The 20,267-nt window shown below is 43.2% G+C and overlaps 1 protein-coding gene and 1 long non-coding RNA gene across 4 annotated transcripts in view; one reads left to right on the forward strand and one right to left on the reverse strand.

Annotated features, from left to right (window-relative positions):
• Positions 1-20,267, reverse strand: part of LOC307212094 — a 317,636-nt gene that overhangs the window by 155,249 nt on the left and 142,120 nt on the right. The gene's annotated exons all lie outside the window — the stretch shown is intronic.
• HHAT (hedgehog acyltransferase) overlaps positions 1-20,267 on the forward strand; it is a 187,175-nt gene that overhangs the window by 25,208 nt on the left and 141,700 nt on the right. For all 3 annotated transcript variants that reach the window (XM_079968801.1, XM_079968803.1, XM_079968802.1), the window contains exons 6-7: positions 171-383; positions 12,683-12,854. In XM_079968801.1, coding sequence (XP_079824927.1) covers positions 171-383; positions 12,683-12,854 — 385 coding nt within the window. The remainder of the gene's footprint in view (positions 1-170; positions 384-12,682; positions 12,855-20,267) is intronic.

The following is a 20,267-nucleotide window of genomic DNA, read 5'->3' on the forward strand; positions in this document are numbered from 1 at the left end:
TTTAGATAGTGGTACCTAATACACAGCACTAGAGCCAAAGTTATATAAACATTGCGTATTGTAAAAATGATTAGTTTGTGGTTGTGTGGCATTGAATCCGCAATGTTCTTGATCTCCTTATATGTGTGGGTGATATTTCACATAATTTTTGATCTGCTTTTATTCTACAGAGAGGCTGGTATGCCAGTGAAAGTGAATACTACTTGCTTCTTTTCACCCTGACTGTCCGCTGCCTCTATTACACAAGCTTTGGTCTAGAGTACTGCTCGTACAGGTCTGCTGAAATGGCTCATCACCCATTCCTTTGGATGCTGGCTTATGTGTTCTATTATCCTGTCTTTCACAACGGACCCATTATTACCTTCGATGGATTTTATAAACAGGTGACAGCACTTTTTAGTATCTTATATGCAAATGGCCTTGAGACAGTGGTTTAGAAGGTGATTGATATAATGGTGATGATAATAATAATAATAATAATAATTTGATCCTGGCAGAATAGTGATTTCTGTACTGCTCATAGCTGCTGGTTCTTAAGTCCCTTTATAACAAGGTTTCCCAGACTTGGGTCTCCAACTCTTTTTGGACTACAATTCCCATCATCCCTGACTACTGGTCCTGCTAGCTAGGGATGATGGGAGTGTTGTGAGATTTCCATTCCACCTTAAGGAGCTGACGTGTGGAACTGTTGTGTGTCACATGTCTGTTCATATTTCAGCACAGCTTGCTGGGAACGTCCATTGTGTGTATAGTTTTTGTTTTTCTTGTTCTCTCTGAGAAGACAAAGAGAGAGAGAGAGAGAGAGAGAGAGAGAGGACATGTTTCTTTGTCCTGATTTATGATTATTAAATCTGTAGTTGTAGTATGTTTTCACAAGCCTCACACCTATTCTGTGTGCACAGTTCGATCTGCTGATAGCGTGCCCTGGCTTTGAAGCCCGGGTCGCTGATTTACGTCAGAGCAGAGGCCGATGGTCTTCACAGCGGGACGACTGGAAGGAGATGGCCCAGCTGGGGCTAGCCAGCTGGCCTCCCAGCCCTCTGCGTGTTGACAGGGAGTTGTAGTCCAGCAATAGCTGGGGACCAAATTTTGGCGAAACCCTACTTCATAACAACATATGTACCTGCTTTGTTGCCATAGCTTTCTCTCATGCCTATGCCAGTCAGGACTCACCAGAAGGCCTCTGGCCACATGGTTTTCTGACACCATATTGATCTTACCACTTATGTGATGCCCAGCCTCTTGGGAGTTGTGTTGCTTTTGTGGCATGCTAAACACACTGACACTGGATCCATGCAAGTAGGAGCTTTGGCATGGCCTCAGACCAGTGTAGCCACTGGCAGGGCCTGCTGGCTGGATCAAAGAATCCTGTGATTCAAAATTGTCTTTGCAAAATCAAGGCACAAAAAGAGCTGAAGGCAGCCACAAGAATAAATCCAGACTCATCTATTCCCCCCCCCCACTTTACTAGCTTAATGGGTTGTGGGAATACGGTGGATGCAATTCATCTTGATTTCAGCAAAGCATTGACAAAGCTCTCCAGGATAACCTGGTTAACTAACTGCTTAAGTGTTGATTAACAGCCGGTTGGGAAGAAATACTCAACAGAGTGATCATCGGTGGTTCCTCAGCAGCTAGAGCCAGGGTGTTTGTTTTAGTGTGGCACTGCATAGACTCTGTTCTGGGACTTAGGTGAAGGGTTTTCAAATTTTGAGAGGTGGCAGCAAAGATGGCGAGTGGCGTGGAAGGGATGTCACATGGAAAGAGGACAAAGACTTGTTTACTGCTGCAGGACTACATCTAATGGGCTTCAGAGCTACAGCAGAAATTTCAGTTGAGTATTAGGAGAAATGTTTTAATCGTAAGAGCAGTTTGACAAAGGAACCATCTATCTAGAGGGTTGGTGGCTGCCCCCTCACTGCAAGTTCTCAAGAACAGATTGGACAGCAATCTGTTGGAGATGCTCTTGTCCTGGGTTAGGAACATAGGAAGCTGCCTTATGCCGAGTCAGGCTGTTGGTCCATCTAGCTCATTATTGTTCGAAATGATGGACAGCAGCTCTCCAGGATTTCAGACAGGGAATCTTTACTAACTCTACCCAGAGACGCCAGCATTGAACCTAGGACCTTCTGCATGTAAAACGGATGGTTGTACACCTTACATGCATGGAGCAGGGGGCTGGATGTGGATGACCCACGGGGTGGAGGTTTGGCCCAGGGGGCCATTTCCTCAACATCCCTTGCACCTGCCAGTCAACTGTGGGTGACCCCTGCAGAGAGCAGGATTGAACCCTCTGCTCCTCAGCTGATGAGTGAAGAGTTTGTTCCTGCTAGGTGCTGCTTCTCCAGCACTGCCCCCCCAATAAATATTTATTAGTTTTCAAAAATTTTAACAAATCAGTGTCAAACTACATCAAATTTAATACAATTTTCTAAAAAAAGTTGACTTTCTGCTCTTCGTATTAGATGCTTTGCTTCTTCCTCCCATTGCGGCTTGGTATTACATATTTTTCTCTAATTCACATGTCATTCCTTATACAGTGGTACCTCGGGTTACAGACGCTTCAGGTTACAGACACTGTTAACCCAGAAATAGTACCTTGGGTTAAGAACTTTACCTCAGGAGGAGAACAGAAATTGCTTGCTGGCGGCGCAGCAGCAGTGGGAGGCCCCATTAGCTAAAGTGGTACCTCAGGTTAAGAACAGTTTCAGGTTAAGAATGGACCTCCAGAACGAATTAAGTTCTTAACCCGAGGTACAACTGTATTCAATTCACATTTATTTATTTATTTAGTTCAGTTCACCAGCACATTCTCTGTCATGAAGCAGACCCCTCATGGCACGGGATGATTGATGAGCCCCACCCACTTGTCAGAGTTGGCCTGTGGGATGGGGGGAGGGGAGATAACGATCTGCCCTGCCCGGTCAAAAGGGTTCCCTATCCCTGCTGTAGCTCTTGATTCCCTGCACTGAGCAGGGGGTGGATTGGGTGACCTACAAGATCCCGTCCAGCTCTATAATTAGGAAAAGTCTACAGGCAAAATGTCAGGTCCCCAACCCCTAAGGGCAGGATTCACCTAATGTGTCTGGTCAGAGGAAGCTCCATGTAAGGGCTTCTGCTTATGCAATGGGACTTTCTCTCTTCCCTCTGTGCACCCCCTGAAATTGGCTTGGGAGGGTTGAGAGAACCCCCCCCCCTGGGGGGGGAGGCGGATTTTTCTGTTTGGCAAACTGAAAATCTTGCACCGTGCAATGGTGAATTCCTCCCCAAGTGTGCAGGTTGCAAATGACTAAGTTAGTTCAACTGTGAGAATTCATCACGTTGATTTTTAGAATGGGCCATCAGATCCAGGAAAGCTTACCTCTTTTCTTGGCCATCAGATCTAGGCCAATTTTGATGGAATATAGCTTTGAATTTTGGGGACGTGTCGGAGGTGTCGTGGGAGCTGGTTGCGTGTGTTCCAAATAGGAGGTGATAAGATTTTCTTGCATGCCTTGAAAGAGATTGTCATTTAATCATAAGGATTTTTTAGCCTTTTGGGAAGCAAAGCCAGAAAGCTCTTTTCAGATCATGCTGAACTCCTGTTCTCATTATCTCCTTAAAAATGCATGTTTCCTTACTTCAAAATTCTCGCTGATGAGATTTTAAGTGGTTAAATGTTTTAAGCATTGGCGTATTTACATAATTTTACATGACAGTGCTCTCTACAGGATGGAAGCTGGGGAGAGTGGGACACAGCCTGGCAGTCCTGTTTCTGCAACAGGTGTAGACAAAACTTGAATTTTGGGGGAAGGTGCATTAAAATTTATGTGCTTCACTGATAATATTTGTTGTTATTAGATGCTAACAGGTGTTGCAAATAGGCTGTTTGTGCAGAGGATTTCAGACAAAGCTTTCCTCAGCCCTGCCTGGAGATACTGAGGATTAAATTTGGGGACAGTTAAATTTCTATATATTAAGCAATTAAAAGAAAACTCTTGTCTTAGTAGACCACATGAGTCAACAGGCCATAATACCTTCTGGGCAACGTTCTGTGGCTCACTTGCCATTCAGGTTCCATTGTGGGGAGCAATGAATGCCAGTGTTACCATTCTATGGTAGCCTAGATTCTTCAGTCTCTCTATACTCCATCCAAGCCAACAGGAAGCATTAGAGTTCAGTGACACAGAGTTCAGCTAGACTGGTGACTGGGAGTTGCTGCCGAGACCATATAACATCGGTCTTGAAAGACCTACATTGGCTCCCAGTACATTTCCAAGCACAATTCAAAGTGTTGGTGTTTACCTTTAAAGCCCTAAACGGCCTTGGCCCAGTATACCTGAAGGAGTGTCTCCACCCCCATTGCTCAGCCTGGACACCGAGGTCCAGCTCTGAGGGCCTTCTGGCGGTTCCCTCACTGCGAGAAGCAAAGCTACAGGGAACCAGGCAGAGGGCCTTCTTGGTAGTGGTGCCCGCCTTGTGGAACACCACCCCCCATCAGATGTCAAAGATATAAACAACTACCTGACATTTAGAAAACATCTGAAGGCAGCCCTGTTCAGGGAAGTTTTTAATGTGTAACATTTTGATGTATTTTTAATCTTTGTTGGAAGCCGCCCAGAGTGGCTGGGGAAACCCAGCCAGATGGGAGGGGTACAAATAATAAATTATTATTATTAGTAGTATTCCAGCCAGGCAAAAGCACTCCAAGAGGGTGAAAGACAAGGGCTGCTGAGGGATGTGTCTCTAAAGGGTGTGTAGCCTAGGAAGAGGCCTGAGGACCAGAGAGCGAGAGCGAGACCTTCATTTGGTCCCCCAGGCCTGAGGTTTCCATCTCTGCAATATAGAATAAAGAACCGGCAGCTCAGGAAATAAATGAGAGAAGGTAGAGACCTGTGTGCTTGCATTAGTGAGATTCCATTTCATCTTGAATTTGCATCTGCTGTATCGGCAAGTCTATAGCAGGAACATCAGCTGCTGTAAGCCCCTTTCTACCAGTTCCATAAAACGAAAGGAAAATTACCTCCAAACTAAAGATTTTCAAAGCTGCTGAAGGAATGTCGATACCCGGTTCCCACTAAAAGGAAACACTCTACGGCCTCGATAGATCTCTGCTGATGTGCCTAAATGAATATTTTATTTTATGATTTGGTGCTCGAACAGGAAGCAGATGTGTCAACATGCCTATAGAAGTCTGATTGGCATGCATCACAACTGAATTGGCAGCAGCCCAGAAATTTCCAGTCTCCCCCACCAAGCACTCTGAAGAATGGTAGTTTCTTCAAAGTATTCGCTGCTAGTGAGATGTCATTAAAGATGAGTCAGAATAGTGAAAGCATCCGGCAAGCTCCCTGAAAGATGTAATAAGAGTTATTAAGTAATCTTCCATTCTTTATGGAGAATAAGCCAATCATCTGTGTAATCATTTCCCAGCGATGAACAGAGCAAGGAAAGAAAGGGGAAAGAATAAAATAAAGAAATGGGAAGTTAGCTGAATGAGGTGTTTCCTCGTTCCCTTACCCTTAACAACTGAGGATTTTTCCCCCCTATTTCCCCGCAAATACTTAATTTACTTCAGAAGTATAAACCATGACACACACACACACACACACACACACACACCCCAACTAAAATATATGTGGGCATTCTAGGTGTCCTGGCATGAATGAAAGTAAATGCTTAATTTTTATATAACAAACATTCAGGCAAACAAACATATTATACAAGTGACATGTTGGACATTATAGTCTAATATCTGCTGTGTTTACAGTTTCTTACTAAATAATCAGAATCATAGATCACTGACAGTCTTGAGGAAGCTGCTGCTGAGTTTTGCCAGGTGAATGACTTGGCTGTGCTGGAGGCTGACTTGGTCTTCCAGAAAGGCTCCTTTGTGGACTCTGTGCCCTTGGTGCATAAGCCTTCCTGCCTGATTGTCAACGGGGAATGTGGGAAACTTACTGTATTTTTTCGTGTATAAGATGCTGTCAGGGAACTGCAGGCAGCAAGGGAGGAAAGAATTAGAGGATACAGGGAACAATCTCCACTGCTCAGTACTGAGTCCTCCTCAGAAGACAGAGAAGAGGATAGTGAGTCTGGGGAGAGGAAGGGGTGCTTCAGAGAGAGGGGGATCCACGTCACAGGGGGAAACGGAAGGGACTGAGCCGTTGGCTCTGTTGGTCTCTAGGGAGAGGGAAAAGAGAAAGTAGTTAGAGCAACGCGTCATGAGAGACGGGTCGCTTTGTTTATTCTGCATGTAATCTTGTCAGAAGGAAATAAAGAAAGGAATTTATGGCTGGCTGCCGGGAGTGTTTCTCTGCTAAGTGCAGCAACGCATGCAGCTGGCTAGCTGACAGATGCCCCCATGTATAAGAAGACCCCTGTTTTGTTGAACCCAAATCTTAGAAAAGTTGTTGACACTGATCACTGGCCAAACTGTATTTTAATTGCTGGTTCTGGAAAATCTTATGTGGAACAATGAATAATAATAATAATTTATTATTTATACCCCGCCCATCCTGCTGTGCTTCCCCAGAGACTCTGGGTGGCTTCCAACAAAATATTGAAATACAGTGGTACCTCGAGTTACAGACGCTTCAGGTTACAGACTCTGCTAACCCAGAAATAGTAACTTTGCTTCAGGATGAGAACAGAAATCGCGCGGCAGCGGCGCAGTGGCAGCGGGAGGCCCCATTCGCTAAAGTGGTGTCTCAAGTTAAGAACAATTTCAGGTTAAGAACGGACCTCCGGAACAAATTAGGTACTTAACCTGAGGTACCACTGTACAGTAATCCATCAAACAGTAAAAGCTTCCCTAAACAGGGCTGTCTTCAGATGTCTTCTAAAAGTGATTGTTTTTCTCTTTGACATCTGGTGGGAGGGATTAATGGAGTTGGGTATGTTTAACCTGGAGGCTGGACCATAAAGAAGGCTGATCGCCAAAGAATTGATGCTTTTGAATTATGGTGCTGGAGGTGACACTGGCGATTCCCATGGACTGCAAGAAGATCAAACCTCTCCATTCTTAAGGAAATCAGCCCTGAGTGCTCACTGGAAGGACAGATGGTGAAGCTGAGGCTCCAATACTTTGGCCACCTCATGAGAAGAGAAGACTCCCTGGAAAAGACCCTGATGTTGGGAAAGATGGAGGGCACAAGGAGAAGGGGACGACAGAGGACGAGATAGTTGGACAGTGTTCTCGAAGCTACCAGCATGAGTTTGACCAAACTGCGGGAGGCAGTGGAAGACAGGAGGGCCTGGCGTGCTCTGGTCCATGGGGTCACGAAGAGTCGGACACGACTAAACGACTAAACAACAACAACAACAACCTGGAGGCTGAGAGGAGATATGAAAGCAGTCTTCAACTATCTAAAGGATTGTGACATGGAAGATGGAGCTAGCTTGTTTGCTTCTGCTCTGGAGTGTAGGGCCCGTATCAATATCTTCAAGAAAGGAGATTCTGACTGAACACCAGGAAGTACTTTCTGACCTTAAGAGCTTTTCAACAGTGGAACAGACACAAGAGGTAGTGGACTCTCCTTACTTGGAGGTTTTTGAGCAGAGGTTGGATGGTCATCTTGTCAGGAGTTCATCCTACACTCGAGTAGGACCCTGGCAGAGACACATGCCCAACTGGCATGTTCCTTCCCTTCTGGTCGATCATTTGGGATCTTCATAAGCTTTCTTCTGCCCAAACATCACAGCGACCGATGCCAACCGACACCAGCACACTTAGGGATCCGCAGAGTTTGTGCAGTTGTGTAACAGACCTCAGCAACTCAGCATTTTGGCTAATCTACTTTATTTACATATAAACATACATGGAGCACTGCAACATGGCTCCATCTCTCTAGCATCAGACAGCAAAGAAACAAATAACAAAGGACAATAGTCCCACTTCACGGAACACAGGAACACAAACATCCTGTCTCCGTCACTTCCCACTCTGTGGAGTCAAAACATACACCGTCATGTGAAAGTCAACAATCCCATGACTGCAATCATGGAGCAGGAATTCTAACACATCTGTAATGTATGATCTCGTTGAGACCTCTGCTTTGCAGGGGGTTGGACAAGGGTCACTTTCAACTCTATGGTTCTGTGATTCTATAATTCTATGTAATTTAGTTGCTGTTTTTAACTAGTTTCTTTTTATTATTTTGTATTTTATTATGTTATTTTTAAATGTTAGAAGCTGCCTTGAATCTAACTTGGGAGAAAAGCAATACACACACACACACACACACACACACACACACACCACCACCACGTTTTAATGTACAAATATACATTTAACATGATTTAAAGATCTGTAATATAAATGAGCAATGAAAATTATCAATTAATCATCATAAATAATACAAAGTCAAATTCTTTCTTTCGGGTTTCTTCACAATAGCCTAATAATCTATAATTAAGTAAACATTTAAGAGGCCTTACCCAAAGCTGAAAGATGAGCAAATGTGATTTCATTTTCTTTAGCTGAACAGCATTATCTTAGTTTCTTTTTAATTAAGCAGAATTATGTGTTGAATATTAAGCATGGGCGATGTTCTAGAATTTATTTTGCAGTTTTAGGGGGCTGTGTTAGTGGTATGGGAAGCTTCCAGAAAATTGCATTAACTTCCAAGGTTGTTTATGGATTATTGCATGAAAGATGATAAGGATTTACAGCTGTTGTGGTAGAGAAGGACCACAAAAATCGACTACCTGGACTGATGTGCTTTATCATGAAATAATCTATTTCGTTAGGTTCTGAATATCCATGTTGTCTCATAATTATAGTCCAGAATTTCCTGCAAAAGGGAGATGCGAGAAGGTGGCGTCATATTCACTGCACAGCCCAATTCACTGTGAAGATGCTTAACTTTCAAGCCTTAAATGGCTTGAGACCCAAACACTGGGAAGAATGCCTCTTCCTATATCATTTTATCTGTGAATTAAGAATCTTAACTCAGCTACATTAGTCAAAAACTGTTTTGAATTCATTATAAACATGCAACACTAGATGGTGCCAGAGAGCAAACAAAAAAATTCTAAGCGATTTATACATAGCTTTTTAAACATTTTGTTACAACAATTTAATTTCTGACTTATTTATAGCATTTCCCCCCTGTATTCAGAATCACTCTGAGGGCCTTCTACAGGTGTTGTCACTTTCTGGAGTGTGTTAATGCTTGCATATAGGAGAGGAGCTTTTCTGTGGTGGTGCCACAACTTACAATTGCCCTTTCTAGAGAAGCTCAGTGGGTGTCAACATTACTATCTTTTCAATGCCTGGTTACAGAACAGTCCTAACTGTAGGAAGCTGGCGTAAATTGTGCCAGTTGAGCTGAGGTGAAAGAGTTATGCCAGTGTAGCAACATTTGATGCTGTAGAGCAGTGATGGCCAAACTCGGCCCTCCAGATGTTTTGAGACTACAATTCCCATCATCCCTGACCACTGGTCCTGTTAGCTAGGGATGATGGGAGTTGTAGTCCCAAAACAGCTGGAAGGCCAAGTTTGGCCATCACTGCTGTAGAGAATAGCTATGGCTGATCCCTGGCTCAGCTGAGGAAGCCCAAAATCCGTTGAATCCAAACAACAGATGTTAGGCTTGGATTGTGCTGTAAGACTTCCTTGTTTGCTCAGGCATTTTAAAAGGGCCACATTTCTTTGATTTTCCCTTGTCTTTTGGTTTTTATGCTTTTATGGTGGGCTACATTTTGCTTCTATGGCTTTTCATTATTGTTCCCACCCCTGATATCTTTGGATGAGGGACATTTTGGATTTTTTTCCCAAAGGCAAGAAAGAAAACCAGGAAACCTGAAAGACCTTGGAAACTTTGAGATGAATAGCAGAATTTCAGATGATTTGAGATTTAGGCTGAATCATTCATAGGCAAACTCGGGCCTCCAGATGTTTTGGGACTACAACTCCCATCATCCGTAGCTAACAGGACCAGTGGTCAGGGATGATGGGAGTTGTAGTCTCAAAACATCTGGAGGGCCGAGTTTGCCTATGCCTGGGCTAAATCCACTGTGTAGATATATATCAGTTAGGTACTTCTGAACTATTCCGGCAACTCCATTTATGTTTTATACTTCTGTTCTGCATGTAATGCTTCCTTAAAAGAGTATGTACCTTCCATAAATCTGTGAAGAGAGAGCGAGAGATGCACACTGCATTAAAAGTTAGGTCTCATAGTTGAGGAGAAACTAATAACCATTACTCAATCACACAGAAAAAGGAAAATGTTAGCCACCATAGCTCTTAGTGTTAAGGCCCTACTAACTTGAAAGCATCCCTATGAGAAACATTTTGCAGTCTGTCAAACCCCTGAGAAGCCAATCTGTTAAAACCAGTTAAGACAAATTAAGGCCTTTCAAATGCTTTTTTCCGTTAACCCAGGTGTTCTAACTGTGTCCTACATCTGGGCTGAAAATTATTTTATGCTGCCTCTATGCAAGGAAGGTGGGTTTTTTTTTTGGGGGGGGGTGTTAATTATTACTGTGTTTTTAAAATATTTTGTGTAAGCTGGCCAGTGTTAACTGAGGGCGTGCTAAATTATAATTAATATAATATAATATAATATAGAAAGTGTTATTCACACATTGAACAAAAAATGAGTTAACACATGAGTATACATCTGAATGAATCATTTTCCTGCTTTATTGGGTTGCCTGAATATCTTCCTATAAAGGCACCTTTTTCCAAATTCAATATTTCAAAACAACATTTTAATTATTCCTGCTTGAAATCCTGAATGCAAATCCTGAGTGTAAAGGGAAATAAGCACATTTCTCTTCGGTTAATTGCCTTTATTCATTCAGAATCTCTTTCCTGAGAGGTCAGGGAACAAAATGCTTTCTCAGAAACAATTATCCCAACAGGTGATAAAGACTAGATGTTGAGACTATTCTAATCCCACATGCCTTTTGGGCGTGGGGGGATGAATTCTACCGGCCATTATGGGTTGAAGGGAACTTTGCAGAATGATTAAGCATGATGCTCAGAGAAGTGAGTCATCTCTGCATGATGTGAGCAGACATTAGCGAGATGGATAAAAGTGAAGGGGGATGAAAGCCGAAATCTTTTAAGCTTTTGTTATGTGTTAGTAATTTACTAAGGAATAAAAATGTGGTCAGGTTTTTGTTTTTTTTTAATAAAGTCATATCCACGCAACCAGACTCATAACTACTACACAAAGATCGTCATAAAGGGTGAAGCGTGGGAATCCTGATAGACTTACTCCATTTAAACCATTTAATGAACAAAATGCTACAAAATCTGACAGTGTAAAGAGAGCACACTCATTCAGTCAGTGCAGTGACTTTGTGCCATGCCAGAGAACTTCTCCTCTCCCCATAGCCCCCCTGAACCTGATCCAGGGCTTCCCCCAACTCTGTGGAGTAGGGCACAAGGTGTGGAAACAGAAATCCTTTCACTAACAGAACAAGTGCGTTGGTTGACATACGTGATCCAGAGTTAGTGTGAGTCGATGAGGCACTTATAAAAAAACATTGAGAGTTTAAAGTGGGGATTTGATAATGTTAGACAAATATCTTGGTTGGTCCTCCTTCGGTATATGATTGGATTCTCTGAGGAAACCTAGTGTGCAAGATCAGGAAAGGGAAGGGCTTCTTTTCAGTCGGAACTCACAGGAAATCAGTTCCAGCTTCTCTCAGTTGGGCACCATTGCCATTATAAGAGAACAAAGGATGCGTTCGTAGTGAGTTCTGGCACTTCTTTTTCTAAACAAAGCACTGGAAAAGGGACTTTAAAAATTGTATTCCTGCAGTAGACTTCACACAAGAAAGGGCCATAGGAAAATTCAGTTGAAATTGGTTTACTTTGAAGTATTTATGTTTTAGGATCAGGAGCATGTCAGAAGCACTTGAAATGTGATGGATTCCTGCTTATTCTGTTTGGAAATTGGTTACACGAAGTAGAGCCCACAGTGTGTCATAATTATATGGGTACAAACAGCAAAATGCCACGTGTGAGTCCCCCATCACACACCATGATTTATATCAGGTGTGGGGAACCTTTAACCTTCCAGTTGTTGCTGAACTACACTTCCAACCATTGGCATGCTTGGTGGGGCTGCTGGGAGTTGTAGTTTGAAACATCTAGGTTCCCCACGTTTGGTCTACACCCAACCTGGTGTTCTCCAGGTACTTTATACTACAGCAGGGGCTGATGGAAGTTGTAGTTCAAAGCATCAGAAGGGCACCAGGTTGGGAAAGTCTGGTCTTTTTGCCCATTTATTTACAGAAGTGCTATCCACACGTCTCAGGTTTTTAAGTACTCCACACTTCAATAATGGCCTTAATATTACACTTCAAATACATATGCAGTGGTACCTTGGTAGTCAAATGGCTTAGCTCCCGAACAAATCGCTCCCGAATGCTGCAAACCCGGAAGTGAGTGTTCTGGTTTGTGAATGTTTTTTGGAAGCTGAATGTCCAATGCAGCTTCCGTGGCTTTCGATTGAGTGCAGGAATCTCCTGCAGCCAATCAGAAGCCACACCTTGGTTTTCAAACCGTTTCGGGAGTAGAATACTTTGCTCAGAAGTAAGGCCCACTGAGTTCAGTAGGACATACTGCCAGGTATGTGTGTATATAGGATTGCAGCCTAAATGTCCCATCTTTTCTGTACAGTATTGTTATCATCACCATTCATTATCATCATCATCGTTGTCGTTATTATTTCTAATACAGATGAATAAACAAGAAACCTGCAGTTTGAAGTTCAACCTCTGGGTTTTCATCAGGGGCTCCGTTCGTATTTTGCTTTGGTGGTGGCTGGCAGAGTCGATGATTCATTTTATGTATATACATGCCATCTGCAGCAGTCCTTCACATCTGGAAGCAGTGACCTACTGGACCTTAGGTTAGTGTCTGTCTATTGGTTTTATGCAGTAAACCAGTGAGATCTGCAATGTATTGTTCCTCCTAAGAGGAGTGCTTCTGTTTAAGGTTTCTGCTGCTTGCAGGCTCCCTGCAGGCAAGATCCTGTTCTCGCAGTGGCCAACCAGATGCCTACAGGCAGCCTGTAAGCACCAAAAGTTCAGCAAATGTCCTTTGGCCTGATCCAGCAGGACTCTTATTTTGATTTTAATGTACAGGTGCTTCCAAAGGCTGTTAAAAACAAAGCCTGTTTGCTCAGGCTTTCCCCAGCTTGGTTATTAGCCCATTTTAGATATTGTGTCTAGACCTGACAATGTTCATTGGCTGTTGTTGAATTTATTTAGGATTATGTATATTTTAATACATATCATACATACATGTAGACACACACACACACATACTGTTGTTGATGGCATCCATCTGTCTCAAGAAACATGGGGTTGTGCCTCCAAGGCCAAACTGCTGCACCACTGAAGTGACCTCCCAGGGTGCAGCCTTGCAGATGTGGTCCAAAGGGAACACCCTCCCACCAGATGTCAAAGAGAACAACAATTACCAGACTTTTAGAAGACATCTGAAGGCAGCCCTGTTTAGGGAAGCTTTTAATATCTGGTGAATTATTGTATTTTAATGTTTTGTTGGAAGCCGCCCAGAGTGGCTGGGGAAGCCCAGCCAGATGGGCGGGGTATAAATAATAAATTATTATTATTATTATTATTATTATTATTATTATTATTATTGGCAAAGCAATATGTTTGGCACCAGCTTGGCTGCAAGACCTGCTGGAAGGAGGCATAGAAGGCGCCATCCAACCGTCTTAGGATCAGAGTTTCCCTTCTCCTAGATGGGCTACCTTCCCAGGTTGACAAGCCCCATCTGCCCCTCACATCCCTCTACAGCAAGTGCAGAAACTGCCCTCTTGACCATTAGACCCACTGTTGGTCTCATTCGCTCAATCTGTCCATAATTCACCGATGGCTTGAGATCTATTGGCTGCCCTCTCTCACACACATATATGTTATATTAACATTTTACTGTTGAATTTCATTCTGCTTCAAGATATTTAGGTGGGAAGCGATGACTTAAATAATAATAAATGAATGATTTGAAGCTGTGGTAGGCCCATGGAGCTTTCTTAGTCCGTGGGGCTACCTTGGGGAAAGCTGGCCTTTCTTGCGCCATGTGCAGATTGGAGCAGTATGGAACTGTGGCTTACAGCCATTTGATAATAACTTTGGCCCAAACCTGCTCTCCCCCTGCCAGTGTGTTATATCCATTTTGGCCAGCTTGGTCTTGGGTGCTGGCAGGCGAAACAGTCACAAATGGCATGGGGACGCTGTGTTTTTTGAAATAGCTCCTTACGCTAATCCTTTTGAAAATACCCGAAAGGAGAGAATTTGCTGGTTTGGAGGGTTTTACTGGCAACTCTACCAACACTGTGACATACATACGCTGAGGAAGCTTCAGTTCATCTTGCACCTCAGGCAGGAATAACAAGTCCTAGAACGTTGCCCACACAAAGAGACGTGTTTTTCTCTACAGCTTTATTAGTAGTTCATGGAAATTCAGAACTGATGATTAATGTTCAAATAAGGATACCATTCAGTAAGCGAAATAAGGTCTAGTTGCCGGCACATTTCATGTTTAAATGACAGAAAATTAATAACTGGTGGAACATATTCAGCCTTATTCTTTTACCGGTAAATTAAGAGACCAAATATAGGGAACCCGTGCTCTTGTGAGTTCCACACATCTGGGCCCAATACAATAAAGAAGAAATTGATACGACATGGAACAAGCGGCGTTGTGAAATCGATTGCCGCCAAGTTCGTTTAATGCAATCGGTGTCAGATCTCGATAATCGCAAGTTAATCTTGACCAGGTGATTGGAAATGAGATGCATAGTCATATGGTGGGTTTTTGAAATTGATGGTGAATCACAAAACTTTTTCAGTCAGGTGATCATTTGATAATGTAAGCTTAAGCTTATTTTTTTTGGTTTGCTTTCTGGCGCTAAGAAAGAAAGAAAGAAAGAAAGAAAGGGGAAGGGAAAGTAGTGCATTCTAAAACAAGTCTAATGTTAATTAAATGCGGTAGGAATGCACAACTGTGAATGCTTACCTTTCTGCCCAGGCTTTCCCTGAGCCTCAAACTGCAAATAGCAGAACAGAACAAGGAATGCTGTGGTTGGTCATGCTCAACTCACACAAAGCTCTTTATATAGACCAGGTGTAAGGAACTGGATCTAGTTGGTGTTCTGGATCCTTTCCTTCCTCATCATCTCATCCCCATGGGCAAAGTTTGACATTTGGGCAGAGCCACCCACCTGTCAATTACCTGATGTCACAAAGATGTCAGGTGACCCATATTTTGTCTATGCCGGCATTCAGTTAATCGTGAGGACTTGCACCTGTACACAGAGTCAGTGAGCCCTGGATCTAGCTCAGGTGGTCCCTAACACTAAATGTGATTCTTACTGAGATTCTGGCAGGGGTGCCAACTTGCCCCCCACATTGAGGGGGCCTGGCGTCATGTGACCTATCCCTCCCCACCTGGCAGGCCAGCACTCGCCCATTGGCAGTGGGGGGTGCAGAGGGTGAAAATCGCCCTCCACACCTCCTACCCCACCTGGCAGGCAAGCCCTCACCTGTTGGTGGTGGGGGATGTTGGCCCCCTTAATATTGGGGGGGGGCTTGGCCCCCTGCCCATAAATATTGAGGGGGCTGAAGCCCCTTCTGCCCCCTATAGTTGGTGCCCCTGGATTCCGGGGAGGTTTGAAATATATGGAACATTCTTTAGGCAGGATGAAGTGGGAGACTGCTCAGCCTCATCTAGTATGAAAAGAATGTAATGCAATGTAAACTTGAAGGCAGTGGAGATAGATAACATCATAAGTAAGTAAGTAAGTAAGTAAGTAAGTAAGTAAGTAAGTAAATAAATAAATAAATAAATACAAAAAACCCCCAATCTGTGAGGCAATTGAGGATTAAGGAGGGTTGTATACTTTTGTAATGGTTCAGATTTCTGCTTAATCTCTTATTTTTGGAGGACTGAAAATGCATATGTTAAAACTAGCTCTTTTACGAGATGGGACTGGGTGCTCTGTGGTCTAAACCACTGAGCCTCTTGGGCTTGCTGATCAGAAAGTCGGCTGTTCAAATCCACGTGATGGGGTGAGCTTCCATTGCTGTGGCCCAGCTCCTGCCAACCTACCAGTTCGAAAGCACAGCAGTGCAAGTAGATAAATAGGTACCACTCCGGCGGGAAGGTAAATGGCATTTCTGTGCATTCTGGCAGTTGTCATGGTGTCTCATTACGCCAGATGCAGTTTAGTCATGCTGGTCACATGACCTGGAAAGAGGAAGAAGAAGAAGAAGAAGAGTTTGGATTTGATATCCCGCTTTATCACTGCCCTAAGGAGTCTCAAAGTGCTAATAATCTCCTTTCCCTTCCTCCCCCACAACAAACACTCTGTGAGGTGAGTGGGGCTGAGAGACTTCAAAGAAGTGTGACCAGCCCAAGGTCACCCAGCAGCTGCATGTGGAGGAGCGGAGATGCGAACCCGGTTCACCAGATTACGAGTCTATCGCTCTTAACCACTACATCACAGTGGAAAGCTGTCTGTGGACAAACGCTGGCTCCCTCGGCCTGAAAGCGAGATGAGCGCCACACCCCATAGTCCCCTTGACTGGACTTAACCATCCAAGGGCCTTTCTTCTTATTCTTCAAAAGATAATAAATTGAAAGCGACCACATGGAATCTGGAGGGTTTCTTTGTGGTGAGAGCAGTATCTATTTTTCACGTGAAGCCTGTGTTCATCAGTTTCATAGAATCATAGAATCTTCGAATTTGAAGTGATCCCGAGAGTCATCCCAATATTTTAAAGAGGCAAATGGCATCAATCAAGGGTGTGTGATTATTATTGGGATTGCAACTGGAGGGAAGGGGAACTTAACCCTTTGTGTGCTGTGGTCTTGAGGAAGGTACTTCCTCTGACATTGCTATTTTCATTTGCACCACTGATGGGTCTCCTTTTAATGCAGGGAGCACCTTCAGAGGTGGAAGTTTCCTCAGGACCACAGAAGCAATGTGTTAAATCCCTTCAATTTTCAGGACTCCTGGAAGCCATTGTGATTATTCAGGATAGGCTACTCTGCCTGCTACAATCCTGATATTGATGAACATGCCCGGTTGATGCTATTTGCATTTTAGAATACCTTCACATGACAATAAAAGAGTTATTTTACATTCCATCTTGTGTGGTCCTCAGCCTTTTCAGCATAGTGTTTAATAATACAGGGGCGGGCACACAGGATTGTGCTAAGGAATAATTGAGCTGATGTATGTGAACTGCTTTGCACACTGACATGTGCTCTATAATTGCTAAATTTTATTGCTGTTTAATTTATTATTGTCAAATTAAAAGTGGAGCTTGATTCTGATTGTGTCTAAGAATACTATCTGTAGCTGGTGTCTTTTAATTTGTTGTCTAATAATCCAGAAGATAAAATGAGAATTGGGTGAGTTGAGGTTTAAAGCTTCCAGTGTTTTGTTTTTTAACATATTAGTGTCTGTGAATTCATCTACATACTAATGGAAAGTCAACAAAGGAATCTGTTTTGCTGCTGTTTGGGGCTTTTTGGTGTGGTATTATTATTCTACAAGATGAGGAGGAGGAAGGGAAATATTTGGCATCTTGCATTTGAAAACAGACAATACAAAATATAATTTAGGGTGCTTAATGAGATGTTCCTCCCCAAACAAGGGACAAGTGAGGACTTCATAAAAAGTATTAATAGGAATATATATATATATATATATATATATATATATATATATATATATCTAAAAAAACCCTCCAGCAGGTGAAAAGTAGCTATCCATGCAGAACATTTTAAAGTCTGTAACAACTGTTGAATAGTTCACGGCTTGGTGCTTGTTTTTCTCAAGCCTTTTGAGATTATCTTGACTGGAGAGAAAAAACTGCAGTGTTTTCTGTGCTCTTGGTTTAAGCTGCTCATTACTGGCAGACAACTCTCATTCTTGGACTCAGTTCAGGAATGGGCTTGGTGAACAAAGTTGTTTTCCTGAAATAACTACAAAAAGTGTTGTTGTTGTTTTTTATGCCAAATTCAGAAACCCTTCCACTACAACCAGATTAAATTTCCAAGAAGCGTTCAAAGGATATCTGGAATGCCCGTTATTACAAAGATGTAATAATATCAATACTAAGCAGCTGAAGCCCAGAGGATAGATCAAGGGGAGGCATCAATAAACTGTCTTTAGCTATGTTGCATTCTGTTTCTGATGCGACAGATTTCAGGACTGAAGATCCATATAAAGAATGCTGCTACAAGCTATGTTTCTCATCTTTTGTCAAGTCTGTATCCTCTAAATAAGTGGAAAGTTGCTGAGGGTGTATTTGTCATGATGCGAAGGAGTACTAGCACTGCGGAGGCAGTAGGAAAGAAAACTGCATATCTTGATGATACTTCTTTCAAGACTTTCCTCACTCTTTGAAGCCGATTCAGATTGGTGGTTTATTATGTAGGATGTATGTTCAGGGATTCAAAAACCCCGTAACCCATTCTGCCTTTAATAGTTGGATCTGGCAACATCTTCCTGGGATGCTGTGGGCAGAAAACTTCCCTGACTTTCAGACAATTAGGCACTGTAAACTGGGGTTGTTTTTTTATCTACTTGTATTTAGTTTCCCCCTTGAAAAAGGGCTCTAGCCTGAAGCGTGTTGGGCTTGATATATTTTCCCATGCACTTTCTAGATTCTTCCACGAATAGGGCTTGGTGCCTCCCATCTTCTTTTGTGAGGTAATCGCAAAAGGAAGCATTGGACCCCACCCCAGACACTGACCCATGATTTAAAGATAATTTACTTGCTTTTAAACAACTTTGCTTTTCATTGTTTATCAAAATGTGTTTCCCTCTCTCCTCCTGCATTTGAGGGAAATTTGAAGGCGCTTCCAGTATGTGTTTTTTGAAAGGAGAAAATTAGCTTTGAAAGACACACAGCAAAAATTACTCCTTCCTTTTTTCTTTCAAGGTTGGATTTGGAAGAGCGACCCATAGCGATAAAGGAAAACTCACTCATAAAATCTCAAGTCTATACCCACTTTTCAAAAGAAGATACATGACAAAGAGGCTCACAGCACTATAAACTAGGCGGGGGTGAATCAGTCGATTCCAGTTTTTCTCAGTTACTCATTTTTTTCAGTTTTAAGTTCAGCTTTACACTTTTTACATTGCTACTGTAATGGTTCTAGGGGGTTGCTCGTGTGTAAGTCGTCGCCACACCTGGCTGAGTCACCTGGGTGAACCCTTTCTGTCCGGACAGCCACCCATCCGTGGCTGTCTCAATCGCTGGCAGAATCCGTCAGTGGGCGTTTCTTGAACTTCTTCCAGCAAAGAAGTTCTTTGACGCCCAGTCGCCTCCTACTCTCCCTGCGCGGAAGTCTTCTGCGCAGGGAGGGTGTGGGCAGCGGAGGACCCGTGCTCTCCCCGCTGGTCTCCGGTGAGGAGTCCAGGAGCCTTCTCTCCGATTCCCCCATCTGCCCCCCTTCTCCACTGGTGCTACGCTGATTTCCTTCCCCACCAGATGGGCTGCCTCTCTCCCTACTGGGACCCTCTCCGGCATCCCTCTAGAGCCTTCCCTCCGCCTCTGGCTCCGATGGCAGTTCCCTGACAGCTACCCTGTGCTCTTTTGTGAAGAGTGTGAGTGTGTATAAATTTTATTAATAAATGAATAATCATGCAAATTCATTCTTCCTCATGAAAATCTGTCAGCGTTTTAGCGCAAAATTTTCCTAACACACACATTCCTGCAAGCAAATTCCCTTAATACAGTGTATTTTTGTATGATATTTCCACTCATATGTACACACTTTGACTAGTGAATGCATTTTTGTGCAGGTTGCTTGTGAACACAATGGGAGCTCGCTTATTTATTTATTTACTTATTTATTGCATTTCTATCCTACTTATCCAAGGAGCTCAAGGTGATGTACACCCTGTTCGCCATACAACTCCTGCAAACAGCCCTGTGAGACAGGTGAGGCTGAGACTAGATCAAGGTTACCCAGTGAGCTTAAGGGCTGCGTGGGGATTTGAATCCTAATCCAGCTACAGCATTTTAACAGCTTGAGCTAGGCTGCTTAGTTCCCTTCCTGCTGGAGCCCAGAGTGCCTCATGACTGGTTGTTTGAAGCAGGCCCAATTCTACCTCATGCACTTTGCTGTGGAGCTCCCTTTCTTTCTTTCCCAGTTGCAAGAGGAGAACTCTCAACAGCAGTTTTTATCCCAGTAAGCCTCTTTCTAATGTCAGGTCGCTTTTCTTACCAGGGGCATCTAGATAACGCTTATCAAGGCTGTTTAAAGTTGAAAG

This window comes from Podarcis cretensis, assembly GCF_951804945.1.
Source record: "Podarcis cretensis genome assembly, chromosome: 3".
Classification (NCBI taxonomy): domain Eukaryota; kingdom Metazoa; phylum Chordata; class Lepidosauria; order Squamata; family Lacertidae; genus Podarcis; species Podarcis cretensis.